The 20,675-nt window shown below is 41.6% G+C and overlaps 2 protein-coding genes across 8 annotated transcripts in view; one reads left to right on the top strand and one right to left on the bottom strand.

Moving 5' to 3' along the window:
• The window catches only part of NMT2 (N-myristoyltransferase 2), a 57,208-nt gene extending 47,838 nt beyond the window's left edge, over positions 1-9,370 (top strand). For 2 of the 3 annotated variants that reach the window (XM_059910175.1, XM_059910183.1), the window contains exons 10-12: positions 3,650-3,817; positions 5,663-5,800; positions 5,986-9,370. In XM_059910175.1, coding sequence (XP_059766158.1) covers positions 3,650-3,817; positions 5,663-5,800; positions 5,986-6,006 — 327 coding nt within the window. In that variant the 3' untranslated portion in view covers positions 6,007-9,370. Of the gene's footprint in view, positions 1-3,649; positions 3,818-5,662; positions 5,801-5,985 lie in introns of those variants that run through there. The other variant, XM_059910189.1, reaches the window with a different exon arrangement.
• A 142-nt stretch (positions 9,371-9,512) lies between these two features.
• RPP38 (ribonuclease P/MRP subunit p38) lies at positions 9,513-14,103 on the bottom strand. Of its 5 annotated transcripts, none has more exons than XM_059910230.1 (3): positions 13,837-14,103; positions 12,391-12,434; positions 9,513-10,455 (listed from the first exon to the last, which is right to left on the bottom strand). In XM_059910230.1, exon 3 carries the CDS (start codon positions 10,443-10,445, stop codon positions 9,597-9,599), a length of 849 nt encoding a protein of 282 aa, XP_059766213.1. In that variant the 5' UTR covers positions 10,446-10,455; positions 12,391-12,434; positions 13,837-14,103; the 3' UTR covers positions 9,513-9,596. The 5 variants fall into 5 exon arrangements, with proteins under 5 accessions (XP_059766213.1, XP_059766222.1, XP_059766204.1 ...); XM_059910239.1 differs by having other exon boundaries at positions 13,641-14,103; XM_059910221.1 differs by having other exon boundaries at positions 13,628-14,103.
• Between the last annotated feature and the right edge of the window lie 6,572 nt (positions 14,104-20,675).

Consider the following 20,675-nt stretch of genomic DNA (forward strand, 5'->3'; position numbering starts at 1 on the left):
TAGGTTTTTCATGGAAGCTCCTTATTGATTTGAGAAAATTCCCACCTTCTTTAGAGTTCTTATTATAAATGGGTGTTGGATTTTGTCCAGTGCTTTTTCTGCTTCAATTCATACAATCATGATTTTTCTTCTTCAGTCTGTTCATTTATGGATTTTCAAATGTTTGACCACCCTTGCATACCTAGAAAAATTATCCACTTGGTTATGGTATATAACTTATACATTATTGGATTTGGAGTGCTGATATTTTGTTGAGTATTTGCTGAGTTCATGAGAGATATTGGTCTGCAGTTTCTGTTTTTGTACTGTCTTTGTTTGGTTTTGGTATCAGGATACTACTGGCCTCATAAGATGAGTTGGGAAGTATGACCTCCTCTTCTGTTTTCTAGAAGAAATTATATAGAATTGGTGTTAATTCCTTAAATGTTTGCTAGAATTCTCCAGTTGAAACCATCTGACCTTAGAGAATTCTTTTGTGTTGAAATAATGAATTCACTTTCTTTTATGATTATAGGACTGTTCATCTTGTTTGAGTTTTAATACAGTTTAGAAGAATTGGTTTACTTCTTCTAAATTGTCAAATTTGTAAGAATAAAGTTGTTCATAGTATTCCCTTTTAATGGCTACAGAATCTGTAGTCATAGCCCTTATTTAATTCTGGTAGTTCTGTCAGTTAATGAGAGGGGTGTGAAGTCCCCAACTATAACTCTGGATTTGTCTTTTTCCCCTTCAGTTCTGTCAGTTTTTCTTGATGTCTCTGGAGGGTCTTGTTTGGTACTTATACATGTTGGACCTGCATGAGTTTCTAGTGGATTGATCATTTTATCATCATGTAATACCCCTCTTTGTCTTCAGTAGTTCTCTTTGCTCTGAAGTCTACTTCCTTGTATATTAATACAGGCAGACCTCGTTTTATTGCACAGTGCTTTATTGTACTAAGCAGATACTGCTTTTTTTACAAATCGAAAGTTTGTGGTAACCCTGTGTCCAGCAAGTCTGTTGGTGCTATTTTTTCCAACAGCGTTTGCTCACTTTGTTTCTCTGTGTCACATTTTGGTAATTCTTGCAATATTTCAAACTTTTTCATTATGGTTAGATTTGTTATGGTGATCTTTGATGTTACTACTTCTACTCGCTGAAAGTTCAAATGACGGTTAGCATTTTTTAGCAATAAAGTATTTTTAAATTAAGGTATGTACATTGTTTTCTAGGCATAATGCTATTGCATACTTAACAGACTACAGTATAGTGTGAACAAAAGTTTCATATAAACTGGGAAAACAAAAAAATTCGTGTGACTCACTTTACTGCAATATTCGCTTTATTGAGGGGTCTGGAACCAAACCCACAGTATCTCTGAGGTATATGTGTATAGCCACTCCTACTTTTTTAAAATTCATGTTTGCATGGTATATCTGTTTTAGTCCTTTTACTTTCAACCCATCTATGTCATTGAATTTGAAGTGAATTTCTTGTAAACAATATATATTTCGGCCATGTTTCCTTATCCACTCTGCCAGAATTTCTTTTGATTGGTGTTTCTTGACCATTTACATTTGATGATTATTGATATGTTAGAGCTTAGGTCTTCTATATTATGATACATGTTTTCTGTTTGTTTCTTCTGGTTTCTGTCCCTCTATTTCTGTTTCCTTGCCTTCCTGTTCCTTGAACATGTTTGGATGTCTTGATTTATTTATAGTGCATTTGAGTATATTTGTGTAGGTCTCATGATGGTTGCTCTGGGTATTACAATATACAGATGTGACTTATCACAGTCTTCTGGTATCCATGTTGTACCACTTCAAGTGACTTTACTTCTCTTTACTTTTTCATCGTTTTTTTTTTTCACATCTGTATTAGAGTATAATTGCTTTACAATGTTGTGTTAGTTTCTGCTGTACAGTCTCATTGTTTAAATATCACTGTCTTGAGTATCAGATGGTGTCATAATTTTTGTTTCAATCATCGAGTCATTTATAAAACTCATGAGAAGAAGCATAGTTCAAAGTATGTACCCAGATTTCTGTTCCTTCTTCCTTCCTTCCTTTCTGATGCTCCATGATGCTTTCTTTTATGATTTCCTTTCTATTTGAAGAATGTACTTTGGCCAGTCTTAAAGGTATGTCTGCTAGCAACAAATTCTTTTAGTTTTCATTTGTCTGAGAATGTCCTTATTTCCCCTTCTTTCCTGAAGGAAGTTTCGCCAGGTACAGAATTCATGGTGGACGGTTCTTTTCTTTCAGCTCTTGTGCCACTTGCTTCTGGCCTCTGTGGTTTCAGGTGAGCAGTCTCCTGTCATTTGAATCAGTATTTCCCCATAGGTAATGTGTTGTTTCTCTGTGTCTACTTTCAAGATCTCTCTCTGTCTTTAGTTTTTGGAAATTTCATTATGATGTGTCTTGGTGTGGATTTCTTTGGGTTTATCCTGTTAGAGTTCACTTGGCTTCTTGAATCTACTATGTCCGTTTTGCCAAATTTGGGAAGTTTTCAGCCATTGTCTCTTTCAGCCCCACATTTTCTTCTTTCCCTCTGGGACTCCAATGATATGAATGGTGAATCTTTTGTTACTGCCCCACAGATCCCTGAGGCTTAATTCTTTTTTTTCTTTTTCAGTCTGTTTTCTCTCTGTTGTTTCAGATTGGGTAAATTCAAGTTCAGTGATTCTGTCCTCTGTCATCTCCACTCTACTATTGAGCCCATCCAGTGATTTTTTTTTTCCCTCTAATTTCTGCTGTTGTGTTTTTCAAGTTGAAAATCCTTAATAAAGCTGAAAATTTAGGTCTTTAAGTCATCTCTCACTTTTGCTTAACATCTTTAATTTCATAATGTCTGAAAAAAAGGTTTAATGAATCAGAAGCACTCAAAAACCAGATAATACATCCTCTGGAATTTTCTGCTAAAACAAATATTAGCAATGGCATATGTGGTCTAGCCTCCGCAGCTGTATACTTCAAATATATCATGGTTTGAATTATATGCAGACTTGCATAGGTCACTGCAGGTTAATAGAAATAATGCAAACAATATTGGCTAATTTCTTGTATTGAAAGTGTACCAGTGATGACAAAACAAACACCATCTTTTGCATTCCTTTTGATTTTTGATAGCTTCAGATTTTCTCAGTTATTCACACACATATATTTTGGTGCAGTACCAATGCCTTTTTACAAGCTTCTAAAAAAACAGCTTCCAAATCCTATCCAACTTCACTTTAAGCTGATACAATTCCTGCCTTGTGCCAAGAAGATTATTATACAGTATCCTTTAGTTGGAAAAGGTAGCCTTCTAATCCTTGGTGCTCTTATTCCTGCAAAAACAATGAATTTACTTTTATCACTGTCCCATAAGTCTAGAGAGACTCATTAGTCAACCAGAGAGCGTTCCTTTTAGAACATTCTACTTCTTAAGAACTTGATGCCAGTCGCTGACAAGCACTTAGGCTGAGGCACAGCTCCACGCTCTTCCTTGGCCTCTGCCCAGCATATGGTAAGGGGCTCCACATCAGACTTGCAGAGCGGAGCATGAGCTGTTGCTTTTCATTCTAACGGAAAGCTGTGGAGCAAGTCAGAGATCAAGACGTGAGCTGAGATGCCTGGGTGAAACTTGTTCAAGGAGATGTTTACCTGACGTTGCCTTTGTTCTTTAGAACTCCAGTGGTAAACTAACTGACTTCCTGAGCTTCTACACGCTCCCCTCCACAGTCATGCATCACCCCGCTCACAAGAGCCTCAAAGCCGCCTACTCCTTCTACAATATCCACACAGAGACGCCACTGCTGGACCTCATGAACGACGCGCTTATCATCGCCAAGCTGGTACGCGACTCACTCCTTGCCGTCCCGTCTGTGTCTCCAAATATGTATATCGGAGTATATCAAACACCTCGTATTTTCTTCCACACGGTGGGGGGGTTTGTTTGAGATACTTCTTACTGTTGACAGTCAAAGGAAGAATTTTGATAAGAGGTTTTTTTTTTAACTTTAGTGGCTATTTTCATCATTAATTCTGTTGTAACTTAACCAAAAAGACATTTTGTACAAATTAGAAACTTGTAACCCTTATATAAAGATACACGAAATTCATAATGTAAGGAATATAAGAAAAATAACGTGATCCCATGATACAGGCATACCTTGGAGATATTGTGGGTTTGGTTCCAGATGGTTCCAGATCACTGCAGTAAAGCAAGTGTCACAATCAAGTGAGCCACACGAGTTTTTTGGTTCCCAGTGCATATAAAATTTATCTTTACACTATAGTGTTGTCTGTTAAGTGTGTACTAGCATATTTAAACAATATACAGACCTTAATTTAAAATACTTTATTGCTAAAAAAAATGCTAACCATCATCTGAGCCTTCAGCGAGTTGTAGTCATATCAGAGATCACAGATCACCATAACAAATATAATAATGAAAAAGTCTGAAATATTACAAGAATTACCAAAATGGAACACAGAGACAAGAAGTGAGCAAATGCTATTGGAAAAATGACTCTGATAGACTTGCTCAATGCAAGGTTGCCATAGACCTTCCATTTGTAAAAAACACAGAATCTGTGAAACTCAATAAAACAAGGTCTGTCTGTATGGGGAAAATATGAGTGTGTTGCAATGAATAATTGGCAACAGTAGGTTTTTTGATTCAAATAAATAGTCTCTGAATTTTAAAATTAAAGAAATTTAACTATTAGAATTATTATTATTAAAAGGATTTAAAATGAAAAGAATTAAATTCAAAATGTTCCTTATTATATTTGTATTATTTTTCTATTTCCTCAGTGTGGTAGTTAGGATAATTGTTAAATTCTTGCTACAAATAAACATTTTCCTTTAAAAAGAAATTGAAATCAGCTGATGGGGACATTTTGATGTAATTGCTGAGTGAGAAGATAAATATTGTTCATGAGAAATTGGGAGCAACACATCAAAAGTGTCTTCCTTGTAGTCTTCTTAGTATTTGATCATTGGAAACATATTTTTTAATCTATTATAAGTGGATCCCCAAATCAGCATTCTCCTTTGCTTCTTTGATCTTGTAGCTCATTTTCAGCTACCTTCCCAAAAAGGCCAGTAATAAGTTATTTAAGGTAAAACCCCTGAGAAATAGAAATGTAGGTGCTTCATCTATATCACATTTTGCATAGTATTATCTAACCTTTTTTTTAAATTCTGTTTTTACTATTGAAATGTTACTAAATTTATTTCCCATTATCAGCCCAAGACAGATACACGATTTAAAGTCTTTACAGCTTTGATTTCTTGGCGTAGGTTCAGGTAAGTCAGAACGTAGAAAGGCCAGTAACTAACAGTTCTGGTGATAGAGCCATCTAGGCAACTGTTTGCTTCAAAAACAGGGACAAAATATTTCCTGAAATTTTAATAGATTATTTTTTGTCAGCCATCAGACTGCACTTTTCGATTCAGCATTTCTGGATAATCTTGCTGACTCCATCAGATTCACTGCTTGCTAGTTTAATAAGACAGTTTTGAACTGAATTCCTAACCCATACTATATATTGCAGACATTAAACCTTATTATAAATGCATTATCAATTCAAGCTATTCGTAGGGGAATGAAATGTTATACTGAAATACATAATATACAACACTCTAATCCTTTGAAACTTTAAAATTAAAAAAATTTTTTTTTACATTGACAGAAAGGATTTGATGTATTCAATGCGCTAGATTTGATGGAAAATAAGACATTCTTGGAAAAACTCAAGTTTGGCATAGGCGATGGCAATTTACAGTATTACTTGTACAACTGGAGGTGTCCAGGGACAGAGTCCGAAAAGGTAAGTGAAGTTGATAAACCTTTGTAAACTTGATAAATTTACCTAGAAAATCCCATATTTGCTTCTCTTCGGATTGTTGAGAGGTTTTTTCTTTAGTAGCTTTTTAAAAATATAGATCTATTGTACTACATTATAATTTTTCTTGCTCACTTGTTTTTGCTATTCCATTTCTTCCCTCCCTTTAGGTTGGACTCGTATTACAGTAGATGGATATTTCTATTTCTAGAACTCTGATGTCATCATTTGTTAATATCCTAGTTAATGATTCCTGGAACTACCATTCCAAAGAATAAAAGCACAACCTAAGTGACATCGAAGTGTCAGTAACAGAAAAGATGGAAAAACATCCACTGGTGACCAATAGAACACATTTCTAGCTAGAATGTTAACATTCATCCTTTTTTTTCCACTGTTGACCCATTTGTAGGAGGGATGGAAGGAGGATACAAAGAGCACATTCCTCTAATTTTCAACCTTCTGACTGTCTCTCAATGAAGAGAAGGTACTTGTCCCTCTCTAGAAAAATGGACCGCTTTTCTATGGATTGAACAGAATCACAGAATCGTGTAAGAAAATCTTTGCCATTGTGTGGAGATAAACTGCTGCCTTTCTGTTTATTAAGTGGGGGTCTGTGGGTCCATGTAGCAGAATGAGGGAGCCATTTGGAAAGGGCTTACTTATGTCACTGCACGTGATCTCATCGGGAACATCCATGGAACCAGCATTTCTGTAACGCAGCGATGAGTGGTGGGTGTTAAAGTGAAGAGTGAGATAAAAATGTGCTGGTTGGGGGCTTCCCTGGTGGCGCAGTGGTTGAGATCTGCCTGCCAATGCAGGGGACACGGGTTCGAGCCCGGTCTGGGAAGATCCCACATGCCGCGGAGCAACTAGGCCCATGAGCCACAACTACTGAGCCTGCGCGTCTGGAGCCTGTGCTCCGCAACAAGAGAGGCCGTGATAGTGAGAGGCCCGCGCACCGCGAGGAAGAGTGGCCCCCACTCGCCACAACTGGAGAAAGCCCTCGCACAGAAACGAAGACCCAACACAGCCAAATATAAATATAAAAATAAATAAATTAATTTAAAAAAAAAAGATAGGCCTAGAGCTACAGAAATTAAAAAAAAAAAAAATGTACTGGTTGACTATTTCTCTAGAAGCAAAGTTGCCAAATCAATAAACACACAAATGGGTACTTTGATCTTCAACAGGTTTGTGGATTGGTTCCAAAGCAAGGTTTGGGGCAAGCATTAAGTGTGTTCTCTGAAGAGCACACACCCCTGACAAACTAGACTGTTCTGCTCCTGCAGAGACTCTTTTCTTCTCAGCAACAGCCAGGATACGTGAGGAAAAGAAAAATCAAAGCCCTCAAGTCAGAAGACATGCCCAGTGGAGTTTATTAGTGCCATCAGGACACTAATAATTTGAATGTTTTTTATTACTTATGCAGAATTGCACATATTCCTTTATCCTGACTCTAATTTATCATGAAAGCTGTCGTGCTCTAGGAAGATGTCTTATTTGTAAATAAGTCTTGTGGTTTTGTTACTGATGGTGTTTTTATCTAGGATTTGAAAAACCAAGTTTCTCGGTGTACATAGATAATGTATATATCACCAATAGCCCAAGGGGAAGAAGATGCTGGACAAGGCCACCTAAAATGGCCTCGACTCAAATACCACAAAGCAGATACTTCTTCCTGCCTTTATGTACCAGTGCCTAGGCCGTTCAGTCCAGAAAAACCTAATTACCTTCGACAACAGGATGCCCTTCCTTCATGTTATAAGTAGTCAAAGGACACAATCATACCTTATAAAAGCCAGGCAGGAGTTAGCACACTGTGGCCCATAAGCTAAACTCAGCACATCACCTGTTTTTGTACAGCCCACGAGCTAAGAATGGTGTTTACATTTTTGAATGGTTGAGGAGAAAAAAAAAATAATGTTTTGTGACACATAAAAATTACAGGAAATTCAGATTTCAGCATCCATAAATAAAGTTTTATGGGAACAAAGCCTCATTCATTCATGTGTTGCCTGTACGTGGCAGGCAGAGTTGAGTTGTTCCGACAGAGACTATGGATCCAAAGGCCTAAACTTGGCCCTTTAGGGAAAAAGTTCTATTGCCCCTGATTTCCTCTGAAAATCAGAAAGCCTCTTTCCGCAGCTTCCCCGTCATCCTGAAGGCCACCCCACAGCTGTGGCACCCTGGGACCTCCACTAGGGGGCATGCGTGGGCTCCGAAGTCCTTAATTTAGGACAGCACTGTGTTCCTTCTCAAAGATGCAAGGGAAGACTTCTCCTATAGGATGATTCAAACCCAACTGCGTTACCTTTTTTTTCCTAACGTGAGGAGGATGCCTGCAGAAGCAAAAGTGAACCAATTCACTGAAACACCAGAATTAAGTAAGCAAGATTTTTAACATAATCCAGAGTCGAGGCTCCAGTTGGGAATTACGTTCCGCTCATTTTTATGGCACAGTCTTACATGAAGTAAGTTTTCGAATAATTGCAGGATTGTCCCTCAGAAATTGTGTCACGGGCTCACCTCATGACAAAACTGTGGCATTGTTCCTCTCTTCACTTACAGAATTGCAGTTAAGAGAGTTCATGTTCTTTTACTCAGTAATTTTTAAATACAGTAATTTATAAATTATTAGCACATTTGCCGCCTTATAATGCCTCTTTATAATTTACGCATGTTACCAATGAGCATTTTAAAGTAGAAAATCAGTACAGCTGCTTGTGTTTATAAAGTAGCCGTTAGAACTAAATTTCAATGCAATATACAGTGTCTTACAGATTCAAAAAGCCCACACCACCCCGTGTCCTTTGTCAGTAATGGAAATGCTCTGGTCCATGACGTATCCTTGCCCACACACCCCGCCTTTTTTTGGTCAAGATGGCATTCAGTAAATTTAAATGGAGGTGGCATAATCCACAGATCAACCAGAATTTAGGCTGAAAATAAACTTTGGCAAGCCAGTACCTTCCCCGTAAATTACAGAAAGCACCTTTACCAAACACATGCTGTAAAGAGCAGATACTCTAACATAGAGCATTGACTCTGCGCCATACACTAACACGAGTGACCCCTGTCATGGCAGACCCACCTCTGAGCACCCAAGCTCCTCCGCTTATTTTTTTATTCTCTTCCTGCTTTATTTCACCTAATTACCATCATACTTTGGATACATGCTAAAGTCCCAAGGAAGTAAGTTAACCGTGTAAAGGGGTGAATTCTAACTAGTCAGAATACCTTATCTGGCAATTTTGATAAATGTTTAGCCTTTCTCCCAAGCCCACGCTTAGGCCTGCCTACAAAGAAAGGCAAACTGACAGTAAAAAATAATAATGTATTTTTTCTGAGGACAATGTATTGCTTGGCATTTACTATCTTTCCTTTACAACTGCTGGTGCACCTGCCATCCAGTTTCATCTCCCCCGCCAACTAGAACCGTGTTTGTGTGGCCTGTTTGCCAAGTTTGGATAGAAAGATGTCCAGCGTTGCAGGATAGATGTTCCTGCTCACAAGCATTGTGCCAGCCTTTTAAATAGTGAATTTATACAAGCATGGACATTAGTTTCAATAAACTTTTGATACTCATACTGCTGAATATTCTGTGCACTTAGTGTCCTAAGCTTCAGCGTATCTGTATGCTACAGAGAATCTTACACATTTGAAAGGAATGATACTAAACAGTGTCCCAAGAATATATGTAAAAGTCATTTTATTCATTTCAAGGCTTCTCTACAAGGTGTCGTTTTACAACTGTATGAAGTGACAGGTTTATACAAGATTACTTTGAAGCCGTTTTTTTACTTTTGGGTGGTTTCCTTATCTTATTGGGGTTTGGAATCAGTTTCTTTATTTTCAGGGGTTGTAACACTGCAGCCTGCTGACCCTCAGCGAGCTTTCTCTTGGGTTTAGAGAGGTCTTCGAAGGAAGTGTCCAAAATCTCTTTGTCTTGGCTTTCCAAAGATTCCATCTCCGGGTTCTCCCCGGGGTCTTCAAGTGTGCCTCGGAGCCACGGCACGTCCAGACGGGGGACTCTGGGGATGATGGCCCTCACTTCCTCTGCAAAGGCAGCGGTGTTTCTTTTGAACCCCAAGGCCAGGACGCACGTCAAGCCCATGGCGGGTGCGAGCCTCTCGCTGAGCCGGGGCACCTGGCAGGCAGGGACACCTCTGCTGGCGCTCAGCGGCACCAGGTGCGCGGTGACGATGGCCGGCTTGGCCGACTTGCATGCCAGGACCAAGAGCAGCTCGTTCCTCTCCAAGGCTCTGGTGACCTCGTTGATGCCGATGGCAAGCTGCCTTCTGACGTCGGCAGGGGTCCACCCGGATGCCTGGGGTCCACCTTCCGGCTTTTCCTCCTTCAGATCCTCACCGGTGTCCACATCCAGGCTGCACGTGTCTCCGCTTTGTGTTTTCAAAGCGGGCTGCTTTTTCTTTCTCTTCCTGTCCTCAGTCTTCTGAAGCCCGAGAGATTTAATCCTGTCCTCCAGGGTCTGTAGTATGAAGTGCATATCCTCCCCGTCCAGGGCACCCCAGCGGATGGTGTACGGGTTGTTCAATGACGTCTTCACAGGTAAAGGTCTCGTCTTCCGCACAGAGCCCCTCCCTGGTGCCTGGGGGGCTGCGGCCATTCTGAAGACCCTTCACAGAGGAGCAAAACGACAAAGGAAAACACGTGTTAACTAGACAGGCACGCCTTAAGGATTTCTTGGCTGTGCTCTTTCTGATTTTGGAAAGGCTAAAGCAAGCCTACTTATATAGGACATATATACACGTACATATATATATGTGACCATACATCTAACTTCTCTTTGAAGTTTTCCCCATTTTTTCCTGTGACTTGGTCTTCATTCATATACATGCAATTTATGAATGTTTTGCATTACTGCGATCATACTGAATTTCTATTTCCTTTATTTAAAATGTTCCATGTTGCTACTTGTTCATAATTATTTATCCTCTTCAGGACCTCTGGTATTAGTCTGATAGATTTGTTACCATTTTCTGTATTGCCCTCTACTTAGGCTTCCATCCATTCATTCAGCAAATATTCACTGAGCACCTTCAACTCTTGAGTCATGGGCACCGGGTTTCAGCCGTGAACGAGTTCCCACCACCACCTCTGTAAGTCCCCGAGTCTGCCTGCCTCAGCACACAGTCTCTAAGGGCCCTGGAAGCCTCTGCCGTTCATAATTAACCAGCTGTGATTTTTTTTTTTAAGAACTGGGACCATAATGTATGCACGTGACTAAAAATCCAAATGATACTTTAATTTTGTGCCCTTTTGTAAGTCTCCTTCCCTCCCTGGACCCTAAGTTTCTTGTCTGTCTTTCCTAAAACACGGATACACAGATTCCCCCTTCCCCTGATAAGTCCAAGCGGGCCGTTCCTCTGGCTGACAATGGGATGAAATCTAGGGAAATATCGTAATGAAATTTAAAGATATTAATCCATTAAGGCAAAACAGTTAACAGGGATCCTTGCTGGGGAAATGTTATACACCACTGTTCTGAGGACATGTCCTGTTTGTCCTGCCCAGAGGCAACTGCATATCCCTCTTTCTTCCCTCAGTTTCCTTCCTGGGCTCAGCCGGGAACCACAGGGACCCAAGTTGCAGAATTGGAGGAAGTTAAACAAGCCAGCTCTGGAGAAGTCTGGTTTTGGAACTGTTCCTGTTTTCAGGTAACCACCAGATTTTCTCACTCCAGGTCATTCATCCCACGGACACCTGCTCCCCGCTCCCCCAAGCGCCACTGGCAGGATGAAAAATGAAATCTCTTCCAATTAAACACCCTCCCATGAGCCCGGCTGCCCACGCTAAGGAGCAGGTGTCCCGTGGAGTGTGTCGTAAGGCACTTTCTCCAAGAATTATCTGGTTCCCACCCGATTCCTGTGTGATGGCCCTGTGTGTGGAGGAGGAAACAGACTCAGGTTAAGTACCGTGCCAGAGTCACAACTGGTTTCCCAAATCCAAATTTTATGCTCTTTCAATCCTGGCTGCACCTAAAAGATAATCTGTGACTTTAAAAAAGATAGAGATGGTTGGTCCGTACCCCAGGTCTGCTGAATCGGAATCCTGGGGAATACAGCAGGGCACCTGTACTTGTCAAAAGGCTGCCCAGCCTAATGTGATACAGAACCGGGATTGGGCACCATTGGTGTAGGACAGGGGGCCTTTCTGCAGTGGACAGGCCTGAGACAGGGTCTCCTGACCTCTGCCGGCCTCAGACGTTCCTCCTACGTCACCTTCTCACGGAAAACCAAAACTCAGCTCCCTGGGGTGTGAGCTCAGACCTCGTTCATGTCAGCGTTGCCCACTGCTGGAGACTCGGCGTCTGCCCCCTGAGCTGCTTCCTTCCGGTGCAGCCCTCCCCATCCCCGTCATCCCCGTGCGAAGCAGGAGGCAGCTCGTCCAAATCCAAGGAAGTGACTGGCAGAGGCTGGCACCAGGTTGAAGATGGTCAGGAAAAGGGAAATAAACGACCAAGGAGCAAATATGAGCATCTATCGGAGCTCTGCCAGACCACACACTGCAGTTCATGTGCCTCAGCATTCAAACAGGGAGTAGGTACTTACAGTTACGTGCTGCTCTGGGCATTAGCTCCTCCTGTCTTCAGAATCTAGGCGAGGGAGACAAGAGCCAAGTGGTTCAGGTAAGTAGAGTCTCATGGGATATAATCCAAAACCAAAGTGGAACAAGTAACAGCTTTGGAGGCGAAAATTGGGAAGGCCTTGCTGAGGTGCCTTTGGAGGCCTCTGCTGCCCATGAGATCAAGTGCACACTCACTGGAGTGACATCCAAGGGCCCCCCTGTCACCATCAGCCTTCCTCCTTACACCCCACCACGGAACCACATACGTTTAATGAGGTCACCAGTTCCTCCCCTCCATGGCTTTACGCACATTCCCTCTGCCTGGGGAACTACTCCCACCCTCAGCCCTACCACCACCTTTCTTACTTGAACAAGTATTTGTGGATTATCCACAATGCACCAAGCCAGAAAGATTATGAATTAAAGCAAAAACAGCCACTGAACTCATTGGGCTTAGAATCTATGTGGGAGACTTACCCGCAAGTAAAACACAACATGTGATGCACATTAAGGTCAGGGACCTACAGGATCCTGAGCAGAGGCCTGACTCAGTTGAAGGGGTCAGGAAGGGCCTCCCGGAGGAAGTGACCTTTTAACCCACACGTGAAGAATACCCACCAAAGGGAGTACCTATTCGGAAGAGCATCCCAGGGAACTGCATTAAAGGAAATGATGTCAGTGTCGCCGGGGCAGAGATGCTAGAGAGAGCGGAGAGATACTGGGAAAGGCGAAGAAGGACCAGATGGTGAATACACTTGCAAACCGTACAGTGGGAAGCGGTTGCAACGTTCAAAGCAGAGGAGTGGCGTGGCTGGAAAGGCGTCATAGAAAGATCTTTGGGGACTCGGGCCAGGAGGAGTCCTTTGCCACGACTGGAAGCAGCAAAGAGGCTCCAGAGTAGTCCTGGTAAGAAATGACGGTGGCCTTAGCTAGAGTCGCCGCAGAGGGGATGGGCGAAAAGGAATGCTACTTGGAACAGTTAAGAGGTGCAATCCGCCCGACTAAGTGATGAACTCGGGGTAAAGCAGAAGAAGGACTCAGGGAGGACTCCGGGTTTCTGGATCTGGTAGCCGACCCCCGAGTTACTCTCTTCCTATGGTCTGCCGCCTCTCTATCGAGTGCCTACCTACTTCACTACTTAACACACGCGACTGGAGTCATTTTCTGGTCCGCCTCCACTTCTAGACCGCGGAGTACAGAAGGGCCAGGGTGGGGCTTTACCTATTTCTCGTACCCGACAGACGCTCAACTCCAGGCAGAGAGCGGAGCGTGAGCCAAGGCCGGGACGCAGGAAAACACGCCGGTACGGGCGGGGGCGGCCCCAGGGACGGGGAGCCTGGGAGACCTTGCGCGCACCCGGCTCAGTCCCAGGCTCGATCCCCACCAGCGGCCCCTCGGGATCTCAGACCCCAGCGCAGACCCCCACTCACGGTCGTCCCTGCGCCGGTTCCACGTGGGCCACGCTGAGCGTGCGCAGAGCCCACGCCTTCCCGGGCCCCGCCTTCCGATGCGGTGGGGCGGGGAAAGGGGAGGAGGAACGGCTCAGAGAACACGTTTCATTCTTCTGCATCGGGCCACTTCCAAACGGGAAAGTCGGCCCAGGACGTCGCGACAGAGTGACGGAAGGTTTCTCTAAAAACCCTGAGTTTAGGAGCGGGTCGGAGGCTCCGGATAAGGCCCTCCAGCTGCAGTGCGCAGGCGCTTTGTGTGTCTCGCGATACTTCAGGTTGCCCGGTAACCGGCCGCCTGCTCTCTCTGTTGAGCGGCCTGGGGAGCAGTGTACCGCGGTTAGACTCCGGCGCTTGGCGGTCTCACCTGACGCCGCTCTCTTCTAACCCAATTTCTACCTTTCAGTGCCTGGCAGTCTGAGCCCCTCACTTTTCTGTTTTTGGCTTGCCTAAGGGACTCAAAATTCTGACCCAGTTCCCCCATCACCGAGCCTCTGCCGAATCCCTGGCACCGTGGAAATCAAGATAAATGGGGGATGGGGAGGTGGATTGAGGAAACCACGTGTTTACAGGCACCAATGTAGGAGATCTTGAGCCCCGGAGAGAGGAGAATAAAGGCTATCTTGAGTTCTACGACAGCGGTTCAGAAAACTCCACCAGATGTCTGCTGTGGCTACTCCAGCCAATGGAGACTTTCAATGGTTACGAATGGAGTCGCTGGGAAGTCATGGGCAATTGTAAGTCAGCTGAAGAACACTTTCAAGGTCAGCGGTCTGAATCTGTTGATTTACCCTTGTCGAGAACCAAGACCGAAACCTTAGGTTGCTTCTGACCCAGTGAGCTTCCTCCCTCCCCACCCCCTTTCCTTTCCCTTTCCAGTCTAACTTAGCACTTTTATTCCTCTTCTAAATATCTTCCTCCTTTTCTCAGTCTCTTCTTCACTGCTCGTTTTGTTTCCCATTCTTTGGTCTAGTTTCTGTGTTTTCAATTTTTATCACCTACATACCACCCAACTGGCCGTAAACAAAACGGAAAGCTATGCGTGTGGTCAGAGTATTGCAGGTTAGACGGGGTAAAGTGCAATTTTTAAAAAAATCACCATTAGAAAAATTAAAAAGAACGAATTTACGAGTTTGAGTGTAACAACAGGCTTTTGTTTCATAAAATGAATAGTAAGAAATCGTCATGATGAGCTGCAAACATGCAGTTCTAAACTAGTCTCAGATCACAAACAGTTTTGGGCAGCCCGACCTCGCTGCCCAACAGAATTCCTCTGTTCTTGAAATGTCACTGACTGTCCTGATTCATCTCTGCCCTGTTTCTATCATGTCTGTCGCCTTATTCATTAGAAACAAGATGGGCGTTTTGGGCATTGGAAGGCAAGAAGCTCGTGTCTTGTGATTTTGTAATATAATACTTAAAATTTTGAGGCTTCCTTTGTGCCAGAGTGGTTAAGAATCTGCCTGCCAATGCAGGAGACATGGGTTCGAGCCCTGGTCTGGGAATATCCCACGTGCCATGGAGCAACTAAGCCCGTGTGCCACAACTACTGACCCTGCACTCTAGAGCCCGGGAGCCACAACTACTGAGCCCGCATGCTGCAACTACTGAAGCCTGTGACCCAGTAATTTTTTTGCTTCTTATGTGGTCAGTGCAAACAGTTATACTTAATGGTGGCAAAGCTGAGATTAAAATGTTAAATGTAAGAGTCAACTGCAAAGTCATTATTATTTTTTTTTCAAAGTAATGAAGGCATAGTACTTCATCTACTGTAAAATTATAGGCTAATGACTTAGTCCTACAGAGTGGCTCTCAAACATTCAATGAACCCATGCTGATTTAAGAAATGATAAAGTATCATTTCAAAGATAAATAATGAAAGTAAATGAAAGTAAATCACATTTTAAGTAATGCCACCAAATATAAGGTTTTAAAGCTCTCAGTAGAAATTTTTGGATAAAAAGATGAGAAATTATTCAATCAAAATGGAAGGTAATTATAATTTTAAAAGAATGAAATATTTGTGAATCTTATGTTTTAAAAGTAATCTGATAAATATTTTAAAATCTAAAAAAATAGTAAAATAAAAATAAAGTCTTCTCAGATCTAGCTTTGAAGCTGTAAGACAAATAGAAACACGTGTCTGATTGAAATGCTAGAGTAATGGGAAAAAAATATGGCTAAGTTTTTGTACCCCTAAGCTTTCAGATTTGTAACCGGAGCATCTTCTCTGCTTATATTTGCTCTATGAAAACTCGCAGCCACTACATCCATGGCTCTGGAGCAAGACCAGCTAAGGTCGAGATCTTAAGTTCATCACTAACTAGTCACGTGACCCTAAAGCAAACTAATTAACCCTGTCTGTGAAGTGATAAAAATAGTACCTGTTGTGAGGAGTAGAAGAAATAATCTACTCAAAATGCTTAGTGCAGTGCCTGGTACATACAGACTGCTTAGTAAATGGAATTGATGAATCTAGTGACAACCTGAATTAAGAATTAGGTTAATAAAAATTAAGCCTCTATGATTTTAGTGCTTCTGTTCTATTTTAAGACTAATCAATATAATTTCCACAAAAATTTTGCTAAAATGAATGACTACATTTCAAAGGTAATTTCTCTCCCATTTGTATCACACAAACATTGCAACAAAAAAGTAAAAAGAAAAAAAATTGTCCCACGACCCAATTACTTCAAAACACATTTCCTTTCAGTGTTCCCTTATAATTTGTTTCACATTTAAGTGTGCACTTACATTGTTAAATAATATAGATTAAATTTTGTGTTCTCATTTTCTTTCCATATAACATTTTTTCCCCATACTTCCCAAACATAGTCTTCAAGTTATCACTTTAACTCATATATTTGGTATCCTATTCTAATCAGTTTACTTTTCAATAATAGCTGTTACCGTTATTTTACTGTGTAGAACCTCAACTTGGTCTTTGAATATAAAACGCTCTTTTTATATTCATTCTAGAATTGGACTGTGGTTAGATTTATACGCTTGCCATGATGTGAGAATGATTTAAGAGGCTTGGTGATAAGTTATGTCATTAGCCACAATTTTTTGATGAAAGAAAGTTACCAACAAGAAAGTTTGTCAATAGAAGAATGTAAGAGAATTGAGCACCAGATTCTTCTTTCCCTCTGTGGCATCCTAACCTTTGCTCTGTGTGTGTGTATTAGAGTTCTCCAGAGAAGTAGAACCAGTAGGAGATAACAGATGTGAATTATGGAGCCTGAGACGTGCCACAATCTGCTGTCTGCCAGCTGGGGACCCAGGAAAGCTGGTGATGTCGTTCCAGTTTAAACCCAACGGCCTGACAATCAGGGGAGCCGATGGTGTGAATCCCAGTCCAAGGGCAGGAGAAGGTGAGATGGGAGGTCCCAGCTCAATCAGGGAAGCAAGAAACAAGGGGGGAAATTCCTCCTTCCTCTGACTTTTGTTCTATTCAGGCCCTCAGTGGATTGGATGATGCCCACCTGCATTGGGGAGGGGGATCTACTTTACTGAGTCCACTGATTCAACTGCTAATCTCATCCGGAAACACCCCCAGAGACACACAAAGAAATAATGAAATAATGTTTAATCGGGCCAGTCAAGTTGACGCATAAAATTAACCATCACAGTGTGATTGTTACTATATCATACATAACAGTTGTTATACAAACAGTAATCAGTTATTTTAAAATCAGTGACTAGAAGAACTTTAGTGATGAGCTGCAAAATGAATGACCTTTTCAGTCTGCAGGTAACAAAGCATCCTACTGAAAGCTGTTATTCAATGGTTACTATCTGTCGTTCAAGTCTGGATCGTTTCCATGACTGGCTCATTTGGCTATACAACATCTCAGCAAAATCCCAAGGGCTTTCTGTACTTGCCCTTTGCCATCCTCTGAATTTTGGCACTGGCCCTCAAACTCGTCCTCTCAAGCTCACAGTTTAGTGGTAACAGCTCCAATCATCACATCCTACACAACCATGCGGTGGGTGGCAGTAAGTTTTCCCCCATGCATTTCTTTCTTTTTATCAGAAAGAAAAGTCTTCCTAAGAAACCCAGACAGACTTCCTCTGTGGCTCATTGGACAGCATTGGTCACACGCTCACACCTACACCAGTCACTGGCGGAGGTGAATGAGTCAAAAAAGACTGGCTGAGACCAATTATGAGCCTTCTCCTGGAGATGGACCCTGAGCATATCATGGCTCCCTAACTAAACGGAAGCAGGACTGTTGACAAAAACGAAGGGGGAAGGCTGCTAGGTGGGGAACCAATGATATCCCCAGTAGGGAGACATTTTGTTTAATGGAGTTCAGTTGCAGAATATATTAATTGGACATGCATATGTAAAACGCATGCAATATGATAACCAAACGAGCAGGGTGGAAACAAAATTATGAGCCATGTGTACTTTAATTCAGCCCTGTCTACGTATTATCATTGAAACCAAGGCTAGAAATGACACAAGTTTAACGAGGAACATTAAACAAATAGAAGGTTGTTGGCAGTGGTAACTTGAGAAGACAAATCTCTGAGCTAGCCATTATATCTTGTTAGGCTGGGTAAAAGCTGGAAGATATTTATGAACCTTTACTTTGAAAACTCTAAAAATATAAATATTAAACCAAATGAAAGTAAAAGTGCCTCCTGTCAGATATTGTCTTTTTCTGAAACTTGTTACAGTGAAATCATCCTGGTTAGTTTTTTTTTTTTTTAATAAATTTATTCATTTTATTTATTTATTTTTGGCTGAGTTAGGTCTTCGTTGCTGAGCGTGGGCTTTCTCTAGTTGCGGCGAGCAGGGGCTACTCTTTGTTGCGGTGCGCGGGCTTCTCATTGCGGTGGCTTCTCTTGTTGCAGAGCACGGGCTCTAGGCATGCGGGCTTCAGTAGTTGCGGCATGCAGGTTCAGTAGTTGTGGCTCACGGGCTCTAGAGCACAGGCTCAGTAGTTGTGGCACACAGGCTTAGTTGCTCCGCGGCATGTGGGATCTTCCCGGACCAGGGCTCAAACCCGTGTCCCCTGCATTGACAGGCGGATTCTCAACCCCTGCACCACGAGGGAAGCCCCTGGTTAGTTTTTTGCAAGGAGTTCTCTTCAAGAATCCTAACTTTAAAATGATTTGAAATGTAACCGTCCATGTCTAGGCTATGCCTACTTAGTTGTTTGTTTTGGGAAGTTGTACTGGTTGTTTGTTGTTTCAGGAAATTATATTTATTAAAATGTTTTTGTATAAAATTATTTATTCATCTAAAGTTGTGACATAATCACCTGTACCGTAATCACTAATTCAGTGTTAGGACATCACTGACTTTATAACTTTACTAGCTTAGAAGTGATTTGACCTCATCTTTTAGTCAGAAGGTACTAAGAATCCTGTTTTGATTTTCTCCCCGTGGACCAGTTCGTATTGGATTTGGTAGCACTAATAGACTCATTTCAAATATACAACACCAGTGTGAGTCTTTTCACTTCCTTACTTGTGAATATTCATCATTGACAGGTGTTTAGGCCAATCAGACCATGAACAAATTCAGCCAATCACACAAAACCACATAGCAGAAATGGAGAACTGTATCGTAGTAGTTAATGTATCATTTAAAACCACTTATATTTATGGAAAAAGCTGATATTTCTGATTAGTGACTAGTAAAATAATAAGGTTAAACTCATCATAGAAAATGTAACAAAGCAGGAAAAAAAAAATCAGTAGAAAATTTTAATCTATGTTCAAAAGAAAATCTTTGAAAAATGAAGTTTGTTTCATATATGACTTTTATTTCAGTGTAGCTAGTATGAGCTCTTCAAAGCTAAACATTATTATAGCTTTTCAAACTAGAAATGAAAAAGCTGCTGAAGCATCCTACAGGTTTTAATTTCCTTTTTTTAAAATTTATTTATTTATTTTGTTGTGCTGGGTCTTAGTTGTGGCAGGCAGGCTCCTTAGTTGCAGCTTGCTGGCTCCTTAGTTGTGGCATGTGAACTCTTAGTTGCAGCATGCATGTGGGACCTAGTTCCCTGACCAGAGGTCGAATCCAGGCCCCCTGCATTGGGAGCACGGAGTCTTAACCACTGCGCCACCAGGGAAGTCCCCAGGTTTTAATTTCTAATAAGGTAAATGTTTATAGCTATAACCCGTTAATCAAAAAGCTCTTGGGGGGGGCCTCAATAATTTATTTAAAAGAATAAAGTGTTTTAGAGTCCACAAAGTAAGAAAACCACTGTGATGATCCCCAGCTTGGATGGGCCCATTTCTTGGTATGGCCTCACAAGAAGCCATTGTTATGAAATTTTGAACCTTTATTTAGCTCCCTGGCTGGGCTACTTTTCAGTTCTTCTAGCTCAAGATGCTGGTTTTCAGTGACTGGAAGAACTCTGACCAACTTTTCTCATTGATATGGTGGGGTTTTTGTCTGTTACTAATTTTTACTTTTTTTTCCCCCCATTTTTTTCTTTGTTCTTTTTTCCTTCTTTTTTTTTTAAACTTTTTTTCACATTTTCATCTTTTTTTTTTCTTTTCTCACTTTTTTCTTTTTAAAATTATGTTTTCTCTCTTTCCTTTTACTTAGGTTTGTCAGTATTTGGTTTTGTTTATTTGTACGTCTGGCATTATGTTTTGGTTCCATTATAAAGATCAGTTCATCGGGGGAGTCTGGAAGTGATTTTCTTTTGAGGTGATTTGGGTCAAGTTTCTGACCAGCTTCCCCCAATTTTAAGTTGACCTTGGGACACCTCGACTCCCAGGTCAGCAGTAAGTCCAACATGCTGCAGTCATCTCAGCCATCTCTGCTGAGGAGGACACCATATTGACAACCACTG

Source organism: Balaenoptera ricei, chromosome 2 (genome assembly GCF_028023285.1).
Source record: "Balaenoptera ricei isolate mBalRic1 chromosome 2, mBalRic1.hap2, whole genome shotgun sequence".
Classification (NCBI taxonomy): domain Eukaryota; kingdom Metazoa; phylum Chordata; class Mammalia; order Artiodactyla; family Balaenopteridae; genus Balaenoptera; species Balaenoptera ricei.

Bases quoted from the DNA above. Each gene is read 5' to 3' on its own strand.
- RPP38 (XM_059910230.1), bottom strand. From the start codon at position 10,445: ATGGCCGCAGCCCCCCAGGCACCAGGGAGGGGCTCTGTGCGGAAGACG.